General features: G+C 64.2%; 4 protein-coding genes across 4 annotated transcripts; 3 read left to right on the top strand and 1 right to left on the bottom strand.

Moving 5' to 3' along the window:
- Window positions 1-4,617: 4,617 nt before the first annotated feature.
- On the bottom strand, window positions 4,618-7,910 carry LOC309884309 (signal-regulatory protein beta-1-like). The gene is made up of 5 exons (XM_082773139.1): window positions 7,344-7,910; window positions 6,272-6,631; window positions 5,941-6,136; window positions 5,493-5,532; window positions 4,618-5,219 (listed from the first exon to the last, which is right to left on the bottom strand). The coding sequence occupies exons 1-5, from the start codon at window positions 7,420-7,422 to the stop codon at window positions 5,094-5,096; spliced, it is 801 nt and encodes a 266-aa protein (XP_082629265.1). The 5' UTR covers window positions 7,423-7,910; the 3' UTR covers window positions 4,618-5,093.
- On the top strand, window positions 7,892-10,465 carry LOC309884308 (tyrosine-protein phosphatase non-receptor type substrate 1-like). The gene is made up of 5 exons (XM_082773138.1): window positions 7,892-8,075; window positions 8,447-8,797; window positions 8,968-9,282; window positions 9,389-9,730; window positions 10,008-10,465. Exons 1-5 carry the CDS (start codon window positions 8,015-8,017, stop codon window positions 10,109-10,111), a joined length of 1,173 nt encoding a protein of 390 aa, XP_082629264.1. The 5' UTR covers window positions 7,892-8,014; the 3' UTR covers window positions 10,112-10,465.
- A 479-nt stretch (window positions 10,466-10,944) lies between these two features.
- Window positions 10,945-14,188, top strand: LOC309884546 (tyrosine-protein phosphatase non-receptor type substrate 1-like). The gene is made up of 5 exons (XM_082773630.1): window positions 10,945-11,429; window positions 11,798-12,148; window positions 12,319-12,633; window positions 12,740-13,081; window positions 13,359-14,188. The coding sequence occupies exons 1-5, from the start codon at window positions 11,369-11,371 to the stop codon at window positions 13,460-13,462; spliced, it is 1,173 nt and encodes a 390-aa protein (XP_082629756.1). The 5' UTR covers window positions 10,945-11,368; the 3' UTR covers window positions 13,463-14,188.
- Window positions 14,189-14,719: 531 nt separating this feature from the next.
- Window positions 14,720-16,824, top strand: LOC309884422 (signal-regulatory protein beta-1-like; the record flags this gene model as incomplete). Its single annotated transcript, XM_082773369.1, has 5 exons — window positions 14,720-14,780; window positions 15,138-15,491; window positions 15,662-15,976; window positions 16,083-16,424; window positions 16,585-16,824. The coding sequence occupies 5 exons, from the start codon at window positions 14,720-14,722 to the stop codon at window positions 16,803-16,805; spliced, it is 1,293 nt and encodes a 430-aa protein (XP_082629495.1). The 3' UTR covers window positions 16,806-16,824.
- Window positions 16,825-17,339: the final 515 nt, after the last annotated feature.

The following is a 17,339-nucleotide window of genomic DNA, read 5'->3' as shown; positions in this document are numbered from 1 at the left end:
ACCCAAACACTGAACCCGTCCCAGCAGCCGGGGAGGCCGGAGAGGGGCCGCGAGCACCATCAGGCCCTGGGGTGCTGCCACCCATGGGGGCACGGTGATGGTGGTGGTGGTGGATTTTGGGTGATGCTGTGCTGACCCCAGGGCCGGGAGTCCCCCATCCACGCTCCCGTGGCTCCTGGAAACGGGCGATGTTTACGGGGAATTCGCCTTGCTCGGGGAGACGTTATATTTTTACACGTCGCCATGGTTACGGATACCATGATAAAATTAAGCCCGAGCCTCGCGGAAGAAACGCATCTGTCAGGAGCAATTATTTTACAGGGCGCCTTGCTTTCCCTGCCGCGCCCCCAGCCCCAGCAGGGCCACGCTCCCCACCCAGGGCCCTTCGGGGCCGCATCCTGCCCACGATGCTCTTCCTGCATCCCTAGGTCCAGGCGCCACCGAGCTCATCCACCGGCACCGTGCCAGGAGCTGCCGGCGCCGGCACGGCCCCTGGGGGCTGGCAGCACCCCCGGGCACATCCACAGCCAAGAGCATCCTGGCCAGGGTGGCCGCTGCCACTGAGAAAGCGCTTTCAGCCTGTGCCTTGGCTGCCTCCCGCAGCTCTCCTGCCTCTCTAAATATTTTTTTTCTCTTCCCCTTGCATTTCGCCTGAGAGGGGCACTTGTGCTGGGCTCGGGGCGCTGCCAGCACCGCGGCCGCGGCCAAGCGCAGCCGAGCTTTAAGGTCGCTCTGTGCCGGGAGGAGCTGGGTTCTGGAGTCCCCCCCTCACCCTGCCCTCGCCGTGGGTGACCCAAAAACATCTCCCCAGTCCGAGCAGCAGCCCTGGGCTCTTTTCCCTGCGTAAATCCTGCTCACGGTGCTGCAGCCCCACCAGAGCATCCCCGGGAGGCTGAGCTGAGCCGAGCCCCTGTGCACGGCTCCTTTGGGGCACGATGCACGTGGGGGTGCTGGGGGGGGGACAAGGACCCACTTTCATTCACATTGTGCCACCTTCAGCTGATCTGACACGAGGGGCACCACCGGAGCCGGCGGGACACCCCCTGCCCACCCTGCCACCCCCATGGGCGCCGGCCCCATGCAGGGGCTGCGCTCCCCGTGCCGGCTCCGGCTGGCAGCGGTCCCTGAGCAGCGGCCCGTCAGATGCCGAGAGCACAAAGCGAGTCTTCCCTCAGCACTGGATGTTCCTGTTCGTCCCACGGCCCTGGAAATCCCTCCGTAATCCTTGCCAACTTCGTGGCCTCACCGACATCCTACGGCGAAGCAGCAGCGGGCTAAACGAGCGCTGGGTGTGAAGGATTTCCTTCCATCGCTGGGTTTAAAGGGGTTTGACAGCTTTCGTTTTCACTCTCTGTCCCCTCGTGCCTGTGGCAGGAAAGACGGAGGACGGCCAGAAGGGCAGTCCCCAGCCTGCCCTGTGCTGTCCCCAGGGGTGTCACAAAAACTGCGAGCAGGTAGGGCAGGGAGGATCCCAGCAGCGATAGCTGCAATGGCACAGCCTCCTATCAGACACCGGAGAATCCACAGGGACAAGCAGCATCCACGGGACGCTTCTGCTCAGCTCGCAGCCCTGGGGTCCCGCTGATGTCCCCATGGATGAGGCTGAGCTTAGGGGCTGGAAAAATATCTGGTGTGCCACAGAGAGCTGAGCCCCCCCCTGTCTCTGGAAATTGGGGGGAAGGATGGAGCTGGCACCGAGGCTGCGGCACGGAAGCGGTTCCTATGACAACCCCAAATCCCAGCCCTGTTTATCCCCTTTAATAAAAATCCACAATAACCATGAAACTGGGGAATAAGATTCAATAAGTAAGACGCGAAATAAATCAGGACCAGCACAAAGCGTGTCACCGCTTTGCTTCTGCTCCAGCCCTCGCTTTCCAATTAAAGTGCTGCCCTGATAAATGGCGAGCTGGCGGGGTTTCGAGTTGCTCTGCCCCCTGAGACGGCAAAAACGGAGCCCGGCGGGTGCGTGGGGACAGGCAGTGGCGTCACACGAAGGCACGCCTGGGCAGCCTGCGCTCGGCATCGTCGGCGCTGAGCCCCAGGCTGGATCCCAGCCCTGCTCCCAGCGTCGCTCCCACCTGCCTCTTCTTGCCAGCCTGGCCCCAAAAAGGAGCCGAGGCTTGAATGCGTCCCGGTGAGCGGCCAGCTCCTGCTCCCCAGTAAGTGTTGGCACCCCAAAACACCCCGTGGACATCGGTGTGTGCAGGGTGCTGGCCATGCAGCATCCCCGTGCTTCTCCCGGCAGCAGAATGGCCCCGGAGAGGCAGCAGGCACAAACGAGACCCGCGTGGTTTTTCCTGGGGCCCTTTGAAATGTCCCTGAGATCTTGGTGCCCTTTCCTTTTCCCTCAGGGTACCCCAGGCACTCCTCCAGCTCCTGGTGCTGCTCCCCGTCGTCGGTGTCCTGGCACAGCAATCCCAGGGCACCGCAGGGTCCCCGTGGCACCGCAGGGTCCCCAGGACAGCACTGGGACCCCAAAACACCTCTGGGACCCGATGGCAGGGCACCCTGTGGCTTTGGGTGCTGGCCCATCCTCGTCCATCAGCTCTCCCCCAGCCCGCTCGCTGTCTTTGCACGCTTGCTGCCGGAGGCCCGTGCTCCCTGCTGGTTTTGGCACAGGCACGGAGCAGATGCTGGGGCAGCCCCTGAGCACCCCTTGGCCCTTCCCTGACTGCTGCTTTCTGCTTCTCCTCCGAGCGGGGGGCTCTGCAGACCCCTCCTCATGGCTCAGCCTCTCCCCAGCCCCTCTGCTGGGCTTTACCTCCATGCAGACAGCCCCGCGCTGCGCTCCTGTGCTCAGCTGAAGCGCACACACGTGGTGGGGCCATGACCAGGCCCCCCGTCCCCCCCTGTACCCTCACCCCAACACAGCACAACCCCAAGCTGGGGCTGGGGGAGCTGCTCCCCCCCCTGCACCCAGCCAGCGTTTCTGCTCTGCCTCCTCTTAGCCCCCCCCTCCGGCACCGCCTGCACCCGCCGAGCTGCGTCAGCCCCCGGCAGCTCTCGGGCCGGCTCCAGCACCTGCGTTTCTCACCCCAGCGCCCAGTGTGTGACCCAGCAGGACGTGACACCCGGCAGCACCACGAACCAAACGGAGGAAGGATGAGCAACAAGTCCCTCGTGTCCCCCCCCCCCCGTGCCACCGCCGGCAGCGCCGGACCCCCCGCTGCCACCCCCCGAGGCGCTGCCCAGCGCGGTCCTACCTTGGTGCCACGCTCGGGTGCTTGTTTGTGCTTTCACTGCCGGCACACCCCAGGCTGCTGGCTTAAAGGATTTTCCTATAATAACCACCAAATCCCTCTCCTGGGCTGTAAGCCGCAGACCTGGGCCTTTCCTAGGTGCACGGCTCTCCGCGGCGCTGTGCTCCTCGCCGCCTCACATATGCTCGAGTCAAACTGGATTTCCCCCCTCCCGGCCCAGCCCGGTGCTTCAAAAGCCCTGCGTGCCCTCAGATTTCATTTCCCCTTGTCTGCGAGGTCTCTCCCCGGTTTCAGTCTCACCCACACGTTTTACATACTCCTGCTCGCGATCGTTTTCGGGACTCTCAGCACCGTCCCCGCGCGGTTCTCCCCGAGCAGGGGACGAGGCAGATCTCCCAGCCCTGGCTGCAGCAGCTGCTGCCTCTGCGTGAGCTCCACTGGACCGCAGAGCTTTGTCCTGGCTCCCCACTTACCTGGTGCCACCGCCCCGAGTCCCCCGGGGGCTTGGGCAGAGGGGTCTGTGCTGGTGGCAGCCCCCTGCCTGGTAAAATCCCCCCAAACCGTGCTCCAAGCGCTCGGTGCTGGGTGCTGAGTGCCTCCAGCAGTGCTCCTGAAGGAAATGTCCTCAAACTGTCCCCCAAGGCATGTCCCCTGGTGCACGGGATGTTGCTTCAGCCATGCAAATTCATTTCACAAGTGGCTTCTCTCCCCCCACCACAACTTGCCCCTTGACAGGAGCTCTGAGCAGATAAGGCTCCCCCGCGCACCCAGGCTCGCAGACACGTCGCGCTGTCCTCTTTCGGTTCTCCTTTTTTTTTTGTTGATTTCACAGAGAACAACAGACAAAGGGAGTTGGAAGCTGGCAACTGCGAACAAATCTCAGGGCCGGAGAGGCAGCAGCGATGGTTTCTCTGCGGGAGGAGTGTGTTGAGCCCCTAACCCAAGTGTTTGAGGTGCCTGCGCCGGGGGGATCCGTGCCAAGGCACACCCGGCTGCTGCAGCTGCGCCACGGAGCGCTCGCCACGCGGCTTCCTGCCTCGCTTCACCCCGTCCTCCTTCTCCTGGCGCGTGGTCAGAAGAAGGAGGTTAAAAATGGCTAAGAATAGGGAAGGAGTGGGTTGAGGAATCAGCATCACAAGTGCTGGGGTTGCGGGGTTGGGGTGTCCAGCCTGCTCCTCGCCCAGCAGCCGGGCACTTGGGGCGCAGGTCGGAGCAGAGCTGGGGTCCTGCTCTTTGTCCCCAGCCTGCTCCGTTTTGTCCCGACCCTGCTGGGCTTGTGCTGGGCTTGGGAGCTGCCCCGAGGGGGGCTTGGGGTGGTGGCAGCTTGGCACAAAGCTGACAGCAGTGAGTGGGCACAGGGCTGTGCAAGCCCCACATCTCCCTGGACCCCGCAGGCCAGGCGCATCGCTCTCACTCTCACTCTCACACGGCAGGACTGGGCAGCACGGCTGCTAGCAGGCTTTAATGAGGACGGGCTCAGACACTACACAAATCATGGATCTGCCGGGCTGGGCAAGTTCCAGTGGCCTGTTCTGGCAGAGTTTGGTGTGCACAAAGTCCTCGCGGAGCCATCGGCACCACACGGCGCTCGCACGAGGCAGAGCTGCTCAGCACGGGGCCCCGATCCTGCACTCGAGGTGGCTGCTGGCCCTCGGGGTGGCTGCTGCGAGCCCGGGCAGGGCAGCTCGGGCACCGAGCCTCCCCCTGCATGGCACAGCCACCGAGACGGGAATGAATTAGGAGAGCTTTGAGGCTCGGATACCGAGCTCGGGCCGGCTGTGCTGTGCAGACAGATAAACTTCTTCTTTCTGGTGCCCTTTAGGGACGTCTCGGCTTCCTCCCCCGGCGCTGGCTCCTCAGCCCCCGGCGGGGCCGTGGCGGGGCCGTGCGTCACTTGGCAGCTGCCCTGATGCTGGCGTACTCGGAGCGGTCGGCGCCGGGGCTCTGGCTGCGCTGCGGTGCCTCGTGCAGGGGCTGCAGGTCGGCGTAGTGGATGTCCTTCTGCTCGCTGCTCTGCTGTGCAAATGGTTAATACCTTCAGTACAAAACCTTGGAAAAAGCTCCCTTACAGCACCTTAATATTGGGTCGGCCATGCCACAGCCCCACGGATGCCCCTCACCACAAGGAGCAGCCCCCCTGCAGCAGCTGCTGCTCGCCCAGCACCTGCCCTGGCCCCGGGGCCGCAGCATCCCCGGGGATCCCAGCCAAAGGCGCAGGTGCCCAGCAGCTCCCCCACGTCGGGGCATCGGGGCTGGGGGCCCTGCCCTGTACCCACAGCTCGCTCCTACCTGCTGGGGCGGCCTCGGGGTCTCTGCATCCCGGACATCGCTGCTGGGGGAAAGGAGGATGTTAGAGCCAGGGCCAGCCAGCCGCCCTCCCCACTGCACCCACGGCACACAGCACGCGTGGACAGTACAGAAGGGCACGATTTCTCGCCCGAATTTCAGCTCAGCTCCCCAGCACACAGCTGCACCGTGCCCATACTGGATGTGTAGCAGAGGGCCAGCATGCTCCCAGTGCCCGGGCTGGCCTCAGGCCCTGCAGGGACTGGGGCACAAAACACCAGCCGGCCACAGACATGAGGGATGCAGTGCAGCGCAGCGAGGCACCACTGAATGAATGAAGGATCTTTTCTGGGTCAAATCAGTGCTCTGGGGGGAGCAGAAAGCAGGAGCCAGAGGTGTGAGGCTGTTTGCTTGCCTTCAGCGTGCAGAGTAAGGAGGTGGGGGTACCAACCTGGGGGTCCCCGGGCTCCCTGCACAGCACGGGACGGGGATGGATGAGCAGCCGCCTGCGGGTGCCCCGGCTGCACCCTGGTTCTGCCCCTCACCCCGACACTTCTTGTGGTACACGCAGAAGATGAGGATGAAGATAAGGAGGAGGAAGAAGAGCACGGCAGTTGCAACCTCCACGCTGGGAAATGGAGAAGTCCCTGTGAAGACACAAGGCGGAGCGCGGAGAGGGTGGTGGGCGCGGGGCAGCGTGGGTCTGGCCGCAGGCAGGGCTGGGGCCAAGCTGGGGTGGTCACAGTGGGGTCGTGCTGGGCTGTACTGGGAGCCCCACTCACCCCACACCGACACCACCACCTCCGTGCCCTCGCCACGCCGATACAACTCGTCATCACCGGTGGCTGTTTTGCGAAACTTCACACAGTAATAGGTGCCGTTGTCCTCGGGGCGAACGTCCCTGATGAGGATGGTGAAGTCTGTGTTGGACCCATTCACTGCCCTCTTCCCCCAGGTTGAGGGGTCTATTTGGTTATAAATGATCTCACTGCCACTGCCCCAGCCCTTCAGCCACTTCACGGGGCCAATGGGACCCTCTCCAGTCACGGTGCAGCTCAGGGTCAGCGTCTCCCCCACTCTCACCGACACCTCCTTCTGGGGCTGGTGCAGCTCGAAGCCCTGACCCGCCTGGGCATCGGCACCTGGGGACAGCGACAGCACAGCAGGGGCTGAGCTCCCGAAGGAGGCGAGACCTTGCTCTGTCCCCCCCGCCCGGCACAGGCACAGCACCCGCAGCTTGCTCAGCGCTTTAGCCCAGAAATAGTGCAGGGTGTAGGGGAGAAAGCAGCGCTAAACGGGAGCGCTGGAAGCCAGCTTCAAAATGGGCACGGGGAGAGATCCCTTCCCACTGTGCCACTGATGCGAGGTGCCAGAGGGAGACGGGGGAATTCCAGGCAGGAAAAACTCTCCAGTGCTGCGAAACTTGTGCAACAGGAGCCCGAATCCTGCCCCGTGGTCCCTCCTGCCCAAAGCCCCCGGCTGCCTTTCCACACGAGCTCCCCCCAGGGCAGCAAAGCGCAGCACCCGGCACCTCGCACACCCCTCACCATCGGGCACATCCCCGGGGCCCAACACCACATCCCGGCACTGGGGGAAATGGCCAAGGGGCTCCCGAGCAGGCAGTGGGCACTTCAGGAGACCACCGTGCCCCAGACAGCCCCGCACCAGCCCGGAGGTGGTCGGAGGAGGAAAACCCCCGCACGGGGAAGGTTTCTGCAGCCGTGCACGTGGCAGCGGTTTGCGGTGGTGGCCGGGTCACCCACTCTGGCCCCCCGAGAGGCAGCAAGCAGGCAGTGGGGCTGGGAAGCAGGACACCCATCCGTGGCCCCTGCCGTGCCGCTGCCCCGTACTCACCCGAGAGCCACACCGGGACGAGGCTGAGCTGCCCCAGCAGGAGCCGAGCCAGCAGCAGCGCGGCGCGGAGCGCAGCCATCGGCGCTGCCGAAAATCTGCGCTCCAACTGCAGAAGGAAAACGAGAAGCTGCACAGGAAATGGACACGGGCGCGTGCTGTTAACGCTTCTGGTGCCTGCCCCTCTGCCGGACGGACGGGGCAGGCAGCGGGAGGCCGAGCTGGGCAGGAGCACAGCGGGACTTAACCCCTGAAACGCGTCCTGGCTGGCAGCCACCCTGCGCTCACCCCGATGCCTGCTCAGAGCCACGGCATTGAGGAGCTGCGGTGGGCACGGGGTGCCCCTGGTTTCAGCAGGACAGCCCCGGCTGCAGGGAGGCTCCAACGAAGCCCGGGGTGTGTGTGGATTTGGGCCCCTCGCTCCTGCTGCCCCGTGCCGGTGGTCGTGGCAGTGCCGCCCATCTGTGGGCTGCCATGGCTGGTGAGGAACAACCTCACGATGGCACAAACACCGAGGGAGAGGGAAGCCTCTGGGCTTGCGCAGGGCACCGCAGAGGAGTACGGCCAGAGGCAAAACCCAAACCGCTTCCGTCCCCTTTAGAGGGAGGTTCCCAGGGCCCCAGCAAGTTGAGGCACACCGAGCCGCACCTTGGAGGGGGACGAAGCCACTCGCCATGGCTCCGGTGACACAGGCGCTGCCTCTTGCCTGCCTGCTGCTGCTCGGCAGTGCCCCGGGTGAGTGCCCAGCCCTGCACAGCCCCGGCGCCTTTGCCAGGGCCTGCTCCCCCCTGCTGCTGGCAGAGCAACCCTTCCCTCTGCCCACAGGGATCAGGGGCTCTTCCCTGCCCTCTTCCAGCTTGCTTTTATCCCCAGCTCAAAGGTTTGCTTTATTTTTGCTTTATTCGAGCATCTCCAGGCCCCTGCTTTCTCCATCCCACACTGCAGCCCGGTGGCAGGCACAGGCTCACAGAGCCGTCTGCCCTGGGGGGCAAGGGACAGGGATGTCACTGCCCCCAGCTTTGTGCTGGGGGTCTGTGGAGGCCCCATGCTGTGCCCTGGCTCCAGGGCCCCTCAGCAGCACCAAACCCTCCTCTCACTGTCCCCAGGTGCAGATGCCCAGGCGGGTCAGGGCTTTGAGCTGCACCAGCCCCAGAAGGAGGTGTCAGTGATGGCGGGGGAGACGCTGACCCTGAGCTGCACCGTGACTGCAGGGGGTCCCAATGGCCCCGTTAAGTGGCTGAAGGTCTGGGGCAGTGGCAATGAGACCGTTTATGACCAAAAAGACCCCTCATCCCGTGTGACGAAGGCAGTGGCTGGGTCCAACACAGACTTCACCATCCTCATCAGGGACGTCCGCCCCGAGGACGCCGGCACCTATTACTGTGTGAAGTTTCGCAAAACACCCACCGGTGATGAGTTGTATCGGCGTGGTGAGGGCACGGTGGTGGCGGTGCAGGGTGAGTGGGGCTCCCAGTACAGCTCCCAGCAGGAGCCAGCCCTGCCGGCTCAGCCCCCGTCCCGTCCCCTGGGCTCTGCTCTGGGGCAGGGGCTCAGGAGCCGGCCCAGGGAGAGGGTCCCGGGGCTGCAGGGTCAGAGCCTGGCTGATGGACCCGCGCTTCTCCCACAGCCAGACCCTCCAACCCCACTGTGTCCGGGCCCAGTGACCGAGTGGAGCCAGGGAATATGGCATCCTTCACCTGCAACTCCTGGGGGTTCTTCCCCAGTGACATCCGCGTGAAGTGGTTCAAGGACAGGACCCTGATTCAGCCTCAGCCAAACCTCATTACCCCTGGGCCATCGAACTTCACCTACAGCCTGTCCAGCACTGTGACGGTGACGCTGCGGAAGGACGACATCCGCTCAGAGCTCACCTGCCAGGTGCTGCACACCACGCTGACGGCCCCGCTGACGAGGAGTTACCATCTGAGCCAGATCCTGCGAGGTGAGGGATCAGTGGGGACCGGTGCTCACGGCCCCGCGGCTGGGACAGGGCCCCCGCAGGCATGGGGCTGGAGGAAACCAGTTCCAGCCGCTTCTTCTCTTCCCAGTTCCCCCCAAAGTGGTCATGGCTGAGCCTCCAGGTCCCGTGGGGCTGAACGAGACAGTGAGCTTCACCTGCTACGTGCAGGGCTTCTACCCGGGAAGCGTGACCGTCACCTGGCTGGAGAATGGGAAGGAGATGAACACGGGGAGCACCCCCGGGCCAATGGAGACCCCCGAGGGCTTGTTCGAGCTGAGGAGCACGGTGGCGGTGCAAGCTATGCTGGAGAAGAACGGCTCCGTGTTCACCTGCCGGGTGCTGCACGAGGGCCAGGACCCCCTCAGCAGGAATGCCACGCTGTGGGTCGCCGCCTCAGGCCAGAAGGAATCCAACTCCCCCTACACAAACGGTGCGTGTGGCCCCTGAGGGCAAGGCTGTGGGATGTCACCCCCCTGGGAAAGCTCGAAGTCCCACGAGAATTCAGTCCAAGGTCTTTGTGTCCTTGGGGGGTGCTGCTGGGAACCCAAATCCTGTCCCTGCTGCTTAGAGCGTCTCTGCACCGACCCCAGCTGCAAGGCTGCAGGGTCCTGTGGTGCCGACCCAGCTCGGAAGGTACCGGCACCCGGGGGCTGTGGGGCTGGGGGCTGCGCTCCCCACGCCCCGCGCTCACTACCCTGCTCCTGCAGGTTTCCATCTCCTGTCCAGCCCCGGCCTGTGGCTCTGCATGCTGCTTGAGAAGGCGATCCTCGGCCTCGTCCTCTTCTTCCTCTTCAAGCGCTGGCAGGCCTGAAGAGAGGCCAGGGCTGCACAGCGAGGCCACCAAGACGGGAGAGACGCAGGAGAGCGTTGTCAGAGCTCCGTCACCTCCAAGCCGAGCGTGCTACGCTCAGGATCGTGGTGCTGCACGAGCAGACCCGCTGATTCTTTCGGGGGTCCTGCACCACCTCCCCTGCTGGCTCGTTCTTCTGCCTCCTCAGCATCCGGCGAGGGACCGTCCCTTGGCAGCTCCCTAGGCCAGGGGTCCCGGACCCCCCCACTGTCCCCATCCCCTCCTTGCGCTGCTCCGTACATGGTTATCACCAAAAATACAAATCCTTCAAAAAAGCACCCTCACGGCTTCTTCATAATGGGTCGGCCATGCCACAGCCCCATGGACATCCCTCCCCACAACTCACAGCCCCCCTGCAGCAGCTGCTGCTCGCCCAGCGCCTGCCCTGGCCCTGGGGCCGCGGCATCCCCGGGGCTCCCGGCCAAAGGCACAGGTGCCCAGCAGCTCCCCCACGTCAGGGCATCAGTGCTGGGAGCCCTGCCCCGTACCCACAGCTCGCTCCTACCTGCTGGCGCGGCCTCGGGGTCTCTGCATCCCAGCTTTTGCTGCTGGGGGCAAGGAGGTCCCTGGGCTCCCTGCACAGCACGGGATGGCGATGGTTGAGCATCATGCCCCGGCTGCTCCCTGGCTCTGCCCCACAACTCAACACTTCATGTGGTACACGCAGAAGATGAGGATGAAGATAAGGAGGAAGAAGAAGAGCACGGCAGCTGCAACCTCCACGCTGGGAAATGGAGAAGTCCCTGTGAAGACACAACACAGAGTGCAGAGAGGGTGGTGGGCGCGGGGCAGCGTGGGTCTGGCCGCAGGCAGGGCTGGGGCCAAGCTGGGGTGGTCACAGTGGGGTCGTGCTGGGCTGTCCTGGGAGCCCCACTCACCCTGCACCACCACCACCACCTCCGTGCCATCACCACTCCGATACAACTCATCGCCAGCGTTCCTTTTCCAATACTTCACACAGCAACAGGTGCCGGCGTCCTCACTGCTGACATCTCTGACGAGAATGGTGAAATCTGTGTTGGACCCAATCTCAACCTCACGATGGCACAAACACCGAGGGAGTGGGAAGCCTCTGGGCTTGCGCAGGGCTATGTAGAGGAGCTCGGCCAGAGGCAAAACCCAAACCGCTTCCTTCCCCTTTAGCAGGAAGGGTTCCCAGGGCCCCACCAAGTTGAGGCACACCGAGACACAGCTTGGAGGGGGACGAAGCCACTCGCCATGGCTCCGGTGACACAGGCGCTGCCTCTTGCCTGCCTGCTGCTGCTCGGCAGTGCCCCGGGTGAGTGCCCAGCCCTGCACAGCCCCGGCGCCTTTGCCAGGGCCTGCTCCCCCCTGCTGCTGGCAGAGCAACCCTTCCCTCTGCTCACAGGGATCTGGGGCTCTTCCCTGCCCTCTTCCAGCTTGCTTTTATCCCCAGCTCAAAGGTTTGCTTTATTTTTGCTTTATTCGAGCATCTCCAGGCCCCTGCTTTCTCCATCCCGCACTGTAGCCCGGGGGCAGAGCCAGCACAGAGCCGTCTGCCCTGGGGGGCAAGGGACAGGGATGTCACTGCCCCCAGCTTTGTGCTGGGGGTCTGGGGAGGCCCCATGCTGTGCCCTGGCTCCAGGGCCCCTCAGCAGCCCCAAACCTTCCTCTCGCTGTCCCCAGGTGCCGATGCCCAGGCGGGTCAGGGCTTTCAGCTGCAACAGCCCCAGATGATATCAGTGATGGCGGGGGAGACGCTGACCCTGAGCTGCACCGTGACTGCAGGGGGTCCCATTGGCCCCATGAAGTGGCTGAAGGGCTGGGGCAGTGGCAATGAGACCGTTTATGACCAAAAAGACCCCTCCTCATCCCGCGGGACGAGGACAGTGAGTGATTCCAACACAGACTTCACCATCCTCATCATGGACGTCCGCCCCGAGGACGCCGGCACCTATTACTGTGTGAAGTTTCGCAAAACACCCACCGGTGATGAGTTGTATCGGCGTGGCGAGGGCACGGTGGTGGTGGTGCAGGGTGAGTGGGGCTCCCAGTACAGCTCCCAGCAGGAGCCAGCCCTGCCGGCTCAGCCCCCGTCCCGTCCCCTGGGCTCTGCTCTGGGGCAGGGGCTCAGGAGCCGGCCCAGGGAGAGGGTCCCGGGGCTGCAGGGTCAGAGCCCGGCTGATGGACCCGCGCTTCTCCCACAGCCAGACCCTCCAACCCCACTGTGTCCGGGCCCAGTGACCGAGTGGAGCCAGGGAAGACGGCATCCTTCACCTGCAACTCCTGGGGGTTCTTCCCCAGTGACATCCGTGTGAAGTGGTTCAAGGACAAGACCCTGATTCAGTCTCAGCTGCCCAAAGTCATCCCTGGGCCATCGAACTTCACCTACAGCCTGTCCAGCACCGTGACGGTGACGCTGCAGAAGGACGACATCCGCTCAGAGCTCACCTGCCAGGTGCTGCACACCACGCTGACGGCCCCGCTGACGAGGAGTTACCGTCTGAGCCAGGTCCTGCGAGGTGAGGGCTCGGTGGGGACCGGTGCTCACAGCCCCGCGGCTGGGACAGGGCCCCCATGGGAATGAGGCCGGGGGACTCCAGCTCCAGCCACTGCTTCTCTTCCCAGTTCCCCCCAAAGTGGTCATGGCTGAGCCTCCAGGTCCCGTGGGGCTGAACGAGAGAGTGAGCTTCACCTGCTACGTGCAGGGCTTCTACCCGGGAAGCGTGACCGTCACCTGGCTGGAGAATGGGAAGGAGATGAACACGGGGAGCACTCCTCAGCCAACAGAGACCCCCGAGGGCTTGTTCGAGCTGAGGAGCACGGTGGCGGTGCAAGCTATGCCGGAGAAGAACGGCTCCGTGTTCACCTGCCGGGTGGTGCACGAGGGCCAGGACCCCCTCAGCAGGAATGCCACGCTGTGGGTCGCCGCCTCAGGCCAGAAGGAATCCAGCTCCCCCTACACTAACGGTGCGTGTGGCCCCTGAGGGCAAGGCTGTGGGATGTCACCCCCCTGGGAGAGCTCGAAGTCCCACCAGAATTCAGTCCAAGGTCTTTGTGTCCTTGGGGGGTGCTGCTGGGAACCCAAATCCTGTCCTTGCTGCTTAGAGCATCTCTGCACCGACCCCAGCTGCAAGGCTGCAGGGTCCTGTGGTGCCGACCCAGCTCGGAAGGTACCGGCACCCGGGGGCTGTGGGGCTGGGGGCTGCGTTCCCCACGCCCCGCGCTCACTCCTCTGCTCCTGCAGGTTTCCATCTCCTGTCCAGCCCCGGCCTGTGGCTCTGCATGCTGCTTGAGAAGGCGACCCTCGGCCTCGTCCTCTTCTTCCTCTTCAAGCGCTGGCAGGCCTGAAGAGAGGCCAGGGCTGCACAGCGAGGCCACCAAGACGGGAGAGACGCAGGAGAGCGTTGTCAGAGCTCCGTCACCTCCAAGCCGAGCGTGCTACGCTCAGGATCGTGGTGCTGCACGAGCAGACCCGCTGATTCTTTCGGGGGTCCTGCACCACCTCCCCTGCTGGCTCGTTCTTCTGCCTCCTCAGCATCCGGCGAGGGACTGTCCCTTGGCAGCTCCCTAGGCCAGGGGTCCCGGACCCCCCCACTGTCCCCATCCCCTCCTTGCGCTGCTCCGTACATGGTTATCACCAAAAATACAAATCCTTCATAAAAGCACCCTCACGGCTTCTTCATAATGGGTCGGCCATGCCACAGCCCCATGGACACCCCTCCCCACAACTCACAGCCCCCCTGCAGCAGCTGCTGCTCGCCCAGCGCTTGCCCTGGCCCTGGGGCCGTGGCATCCCCGGGTCTCCCGGCCAAAGTTGCAGGTGCCCAGCAGCTCCCCCACGTCGGGGCATTGGGGCTGGGGGCCCTGCCCTGTACCCACAGCTCGCTCCTACCTGCTGGGGCGGCCTCGGGGTCTCTGCATCCCAGCTTTTGCTGCTGGGGGCAAGGAGGTCCCTGGGCTCCCTGCACAGCACGGGATGGCGATGGTTGAGCATCATGCCCCGGCTGCTCCCTGGCTCTGCCCCACAACTCAACACTTCATGTGGTACACGCAGAAGATGAGGATGAAGATAAGGAGGAGGAAGAAGAGCACGGCAGCTGCAACCTCCACGCTGGGAAATGGAGAAGTCCCTGTGAAGACACAAGGCAGAGTGCAGAGAGGGTGGTGGGCGCGGGGCAGCGTGGGTCTGGCCGCAGGCAGGGCTGGGGCCAAGCTGGGGTGGTCACAGTGGGGTCGTGCTGGGCTGTCCTGGGAGCCCCACTCACCCTGCACCACCACCACCACCTCCGTGCCATCACCACTCTGATACAACTCATCGCCAGCGTTCCTTTTCCAATACTTCACACAGCAACAGGTGCCGGCGTCCTCACTGCTGACATCTCTGACAACGATGGTGAAATCTGTGTTGGACCCAATCTCAACCTCACGATGGCACAAACACCGAGGGAGTGGGAAGCCTCTGGGCTTGCGCAGGGCAATGCAGAGGAGTACGGCCAGAGGCTAAACCCAAACCGCTTCCTTCCCCTTTAGCAGGAAGGGTTCCCAGGGCCCCACCAAGTTGAGGCACACCGAGACACAGCTTGGAGGGGGACGAAGCCACTCGCCATGGCTCCGGTGACACAGGCGCTGCCTCTTGCCTGCCTGCTGCTGCTCGGCAGTGCCCCGGGTGAGTGCCCAGCCCTGCACAGCCCCGGCGCCTTTGCCAGGGCCTGCTCCCCCCTGCTGCTGGCAGAGCAACCCTTCCCTCTGCCCACAGGGATCTGGGGCTCTTCCCTGCCCTCTTCCAGCTTGCTTTTATCCCCAGCTCAAAGGTTTGCTTTACTCGAGCATCTCCAGGCCCCTGCTTTCTCCTTCCCGCACTGCAGCCCAGGGACAGAGCCAGCACAGAGCTGTCTGCCCTGGGGGACAAGGGACAGGGATGTCACTGCCCCCAGCTTTGTGCTGGAGGTCTGTGGAGGCCCCATGCTGTGCCCTGGCTCCAGGGCCCCTCAGCAGCCCCAAACTTTCCTCTCGCTGTCCCCAGGTGCCGATGCCCAGGTGGGTCAAGGCTTCGAGCTGCAACAGCCCCAGAAGGAGGTGTTTGTGAGAGTGGGGGAGACGCTGACCCTGAGCTGCACCGTGACTGGAGGGGGTCCCCCTGGCCCCGTGAAGTGGCTGAAGGGCTGGGGAAGTGGCAGTGAGACCATTTATGACCAAAGAGACCCCTCATCCCGGGGGACGAGGGCAGTGTATGAGTCCTACACAGACTTCACCATCCTCATCAGGGACGTCCGCCCCGAGGACGCCGGCACCTATTACTGTGTGAAGTTTCGCAAAACAGCCACCGGTGATGATGAGTTGTATCGGCGTGGCGAGGGCACGGTGGTGGTGGTGCAGGGTGAGTGGGGCTCCCAGTACAGCTCCCAGCAGGAGCCAGCCCTGCCGGCTCAGCCCCCGTCCCGTCCCCTGGGCTCTGCTCTGGGGCAGGGGCTCAGGAGCCGGCCCAGGGAGAGGGTCCCGGGGCCAGGGGGGCACAGCCTGGCTGATGGACCCGCGCTTCTCCCACAGCCAGACCCTCCAACCCCACTGTGTCCGGGCCCAGTTACCGCGTGCAGCCGGGGAAGACAGCATCCTTCACCTGCAACTCCTGGGGGTTCTTCCCCAGTGACATCCGTGTGAAGTGGTTCAAGGACAAGACCCTGATTCAGGCTCAGCCAACCCATGTCATCCCTGGGCCATCGAACTTCACCTACAGCCTGTCCAGCACCTTGACGGTGACACTGCAGAAGGACGACATCCGCTCAGAGCTCACCTGCCAGGTGCTGCACACCACGCTGACGGCCCCGCTGATGAGGAGTTACCATCTGAGCCAGATCCTGCGAGGTGAGGGATCAGTGGGGACCGGTGCTCACGGCCCCGCGGCTGGGACAGGGCCCCCATGGGAATGGGGCCGGGGGACTCCAGCTCCAGCCACTGCTTCTCTTCCCAGTTCCCCCCAAAGTGGTCATGGCTGAGCCTCCAGGTCCCGTGGGGCTGAACGAGACAGTGAGCTTCACCTGCTACGTGCAGGGCTTCTACCCGGGAAGCGTGACCGTCACCTGGCTGGAGAATGGGAAGGAGATGAACACGGGGAGCACTCCTCAGCCGACAGAGACCCCCGAGGGCTTGTTTGAGCTGAGGAGCACGGTGGCGGTGCAAGCTATGCCGGAGAAGAACGGCTCCGTGTTCACCTGCCGGGTGGTGCACGAGGGCCAGGACCCCCTCAGCAGGAATGCCACGCTGTGGGTCGCCGCCTCAGGCCAGAAGGAATCCAACTCCCCCTACACTAACGGTGCGTGTGGCCCCTGAGGGCAAGGCTGTGGGATGTCACCCCCCTGGGAGAGCTCGAAGTCCCACCAGAATTTGGTCCAAGGTCTTTGTGTCCTTGGGGGGTGCTGCTGGGAACCCAAATCCTGTCCCTGCTGCTTAGAGCGTCTCTGCACCGACCCCAGCTGCAAGGCTGCAGGGTCCTGTGGTGCCGACCCAGCTCGGAAGGTACCGGCACACGGGGGCTGTGGGGCTGGGGGCTGCGTTCCCCACGCCCCGCGCTCACTGCCCTGCTCCTGCAGGTTTCCACCTCCTGTCCAGCCCCGGCCTGTGGCTCTGCATGCTGCTTGAGAAGGCGATCCTCGGCCTCGGCCTCTTCTTCCTCTTCAAGCGCTGGCAGGCCTGAAGAGAGGCCAGCACGGCACAGCGAGCCCACCGAGATGGGGAAGATGCAGGAGAATGTTGTCAGAGCTCCGTTACCTCCGAGATGAGAGTGCCAGGCTCTGGATGGTGGTGCTGCACGAGCAGACCTGCTGCTTTTTTTGGGGACCATGCACCACCCCCCCTGCTGCCTCCCCCCTGTGCCTCCTCGGCCCCCAGTGTTAACGCATCCCTTGGCAGCTCCCTGGGCTGAGGGTCCCAGACCCCCGTGGCCATCCCCATCCTCTCTTGGCTGTCCCCATCCCCCACTGGCTGTCCCCGTCCCCCCCACTGTTCCCATCCCTTTTCTGCACTGCTCTGCACGTGGTTATCACCATCAATACAAATCCTTGCAAAAAGTACCTTCACGGCATCTTCCTCCGGGACAACGCTTCCCATAGAGGGCCACTTCCAGGCAGGGCCCCCCCTGGTCCCCACTGTTCCCCCCTGGGCTCCTCGGCCTCAGCCTCTTCTTCCTCACCGGAGGAAGGGGCCGTGCTGCGCCGCCTGTACGGGGAAC

The sequence above is a fragment of the Aythya marila genome (assembly GCF_965140915.1).
Source record: "Aythya marila genome assembly, chromosome: 16".
Lineage (NCBI taxonomy): Eukaryota > Metazoa > Chordata > Aves > Anseriformes > Anatidae > Aythya > Aythya marila.
The sequence above is the reverse complement of the archived record's forward strand: the minus strand, read 5'-3'. Positions and strand labels throughout refer to the sequence as shown.

Coding starts and splice junctions, on each gene's coding strand:
- LOC309884309 (XM_082773139.1), bottom strand. CDS start 7,422: ATGGCTGCGCTCCGCGCCGCGCTGCTGCTGGCTCGGCTCCTGCTGGGG. Junction 6,632..7,343: donor CGTCCCGGTGTGGCTCTCGG/GTGAGTACGGGG, acceptor CGCTGTCCCCAG/GTGCCGATGCCCAGGCGGGT. Junction 5,533..5,940: donor GGGAGCCCGGGGACCCCCAG/GTTGGTACCCCC, acceptor TTCCCCCAGCAG/CGATGTCCGGGATGCAGAGA.
- LOC309884308 (XM_082773138.1), top strand. CDS start 8,015: ATGGCTCCGGTGACACAGGCGCTGCCTCTTGCCTGCCTGCTGCTGCTC. Junction 8,798..8,967: donor CACGGTGGTGGCGGTGCAGG/GTGAGTGGGGCT, acceptor CTTCTCCCACAG/CCAGACCCTCCAACCCCACT. Junction 9,731..10,007: donor CAACTCCCCCTACACAAACG/GTGCGTGTGGCC, acceptor CTGCTCCTGCAG/GTTTCCATCTCCTGTCCAGC.
- LOC309884546 (XM_082773630.1), top strand. CDS start 11,369: ATGGCTCCGGTGACACAGGCGCTGCCTCTTGCCTGCCTGCTGCTGCTC. Junction 11,430..11,797: donor GCTGCTCGGCAGTGCCCCGG/GTGAGTGCCCAG, acceptor CGCTGTCCCCAG/GTGCCGATGCCCAGGCGGGT. Junction 13,082..13,358: donor CAGCTCCCCCTACACTAACG/GTGCGTGTGGCC, acceptor CTGCTCCTGCAG/GTTTCCATCTCCTGTCCAGC.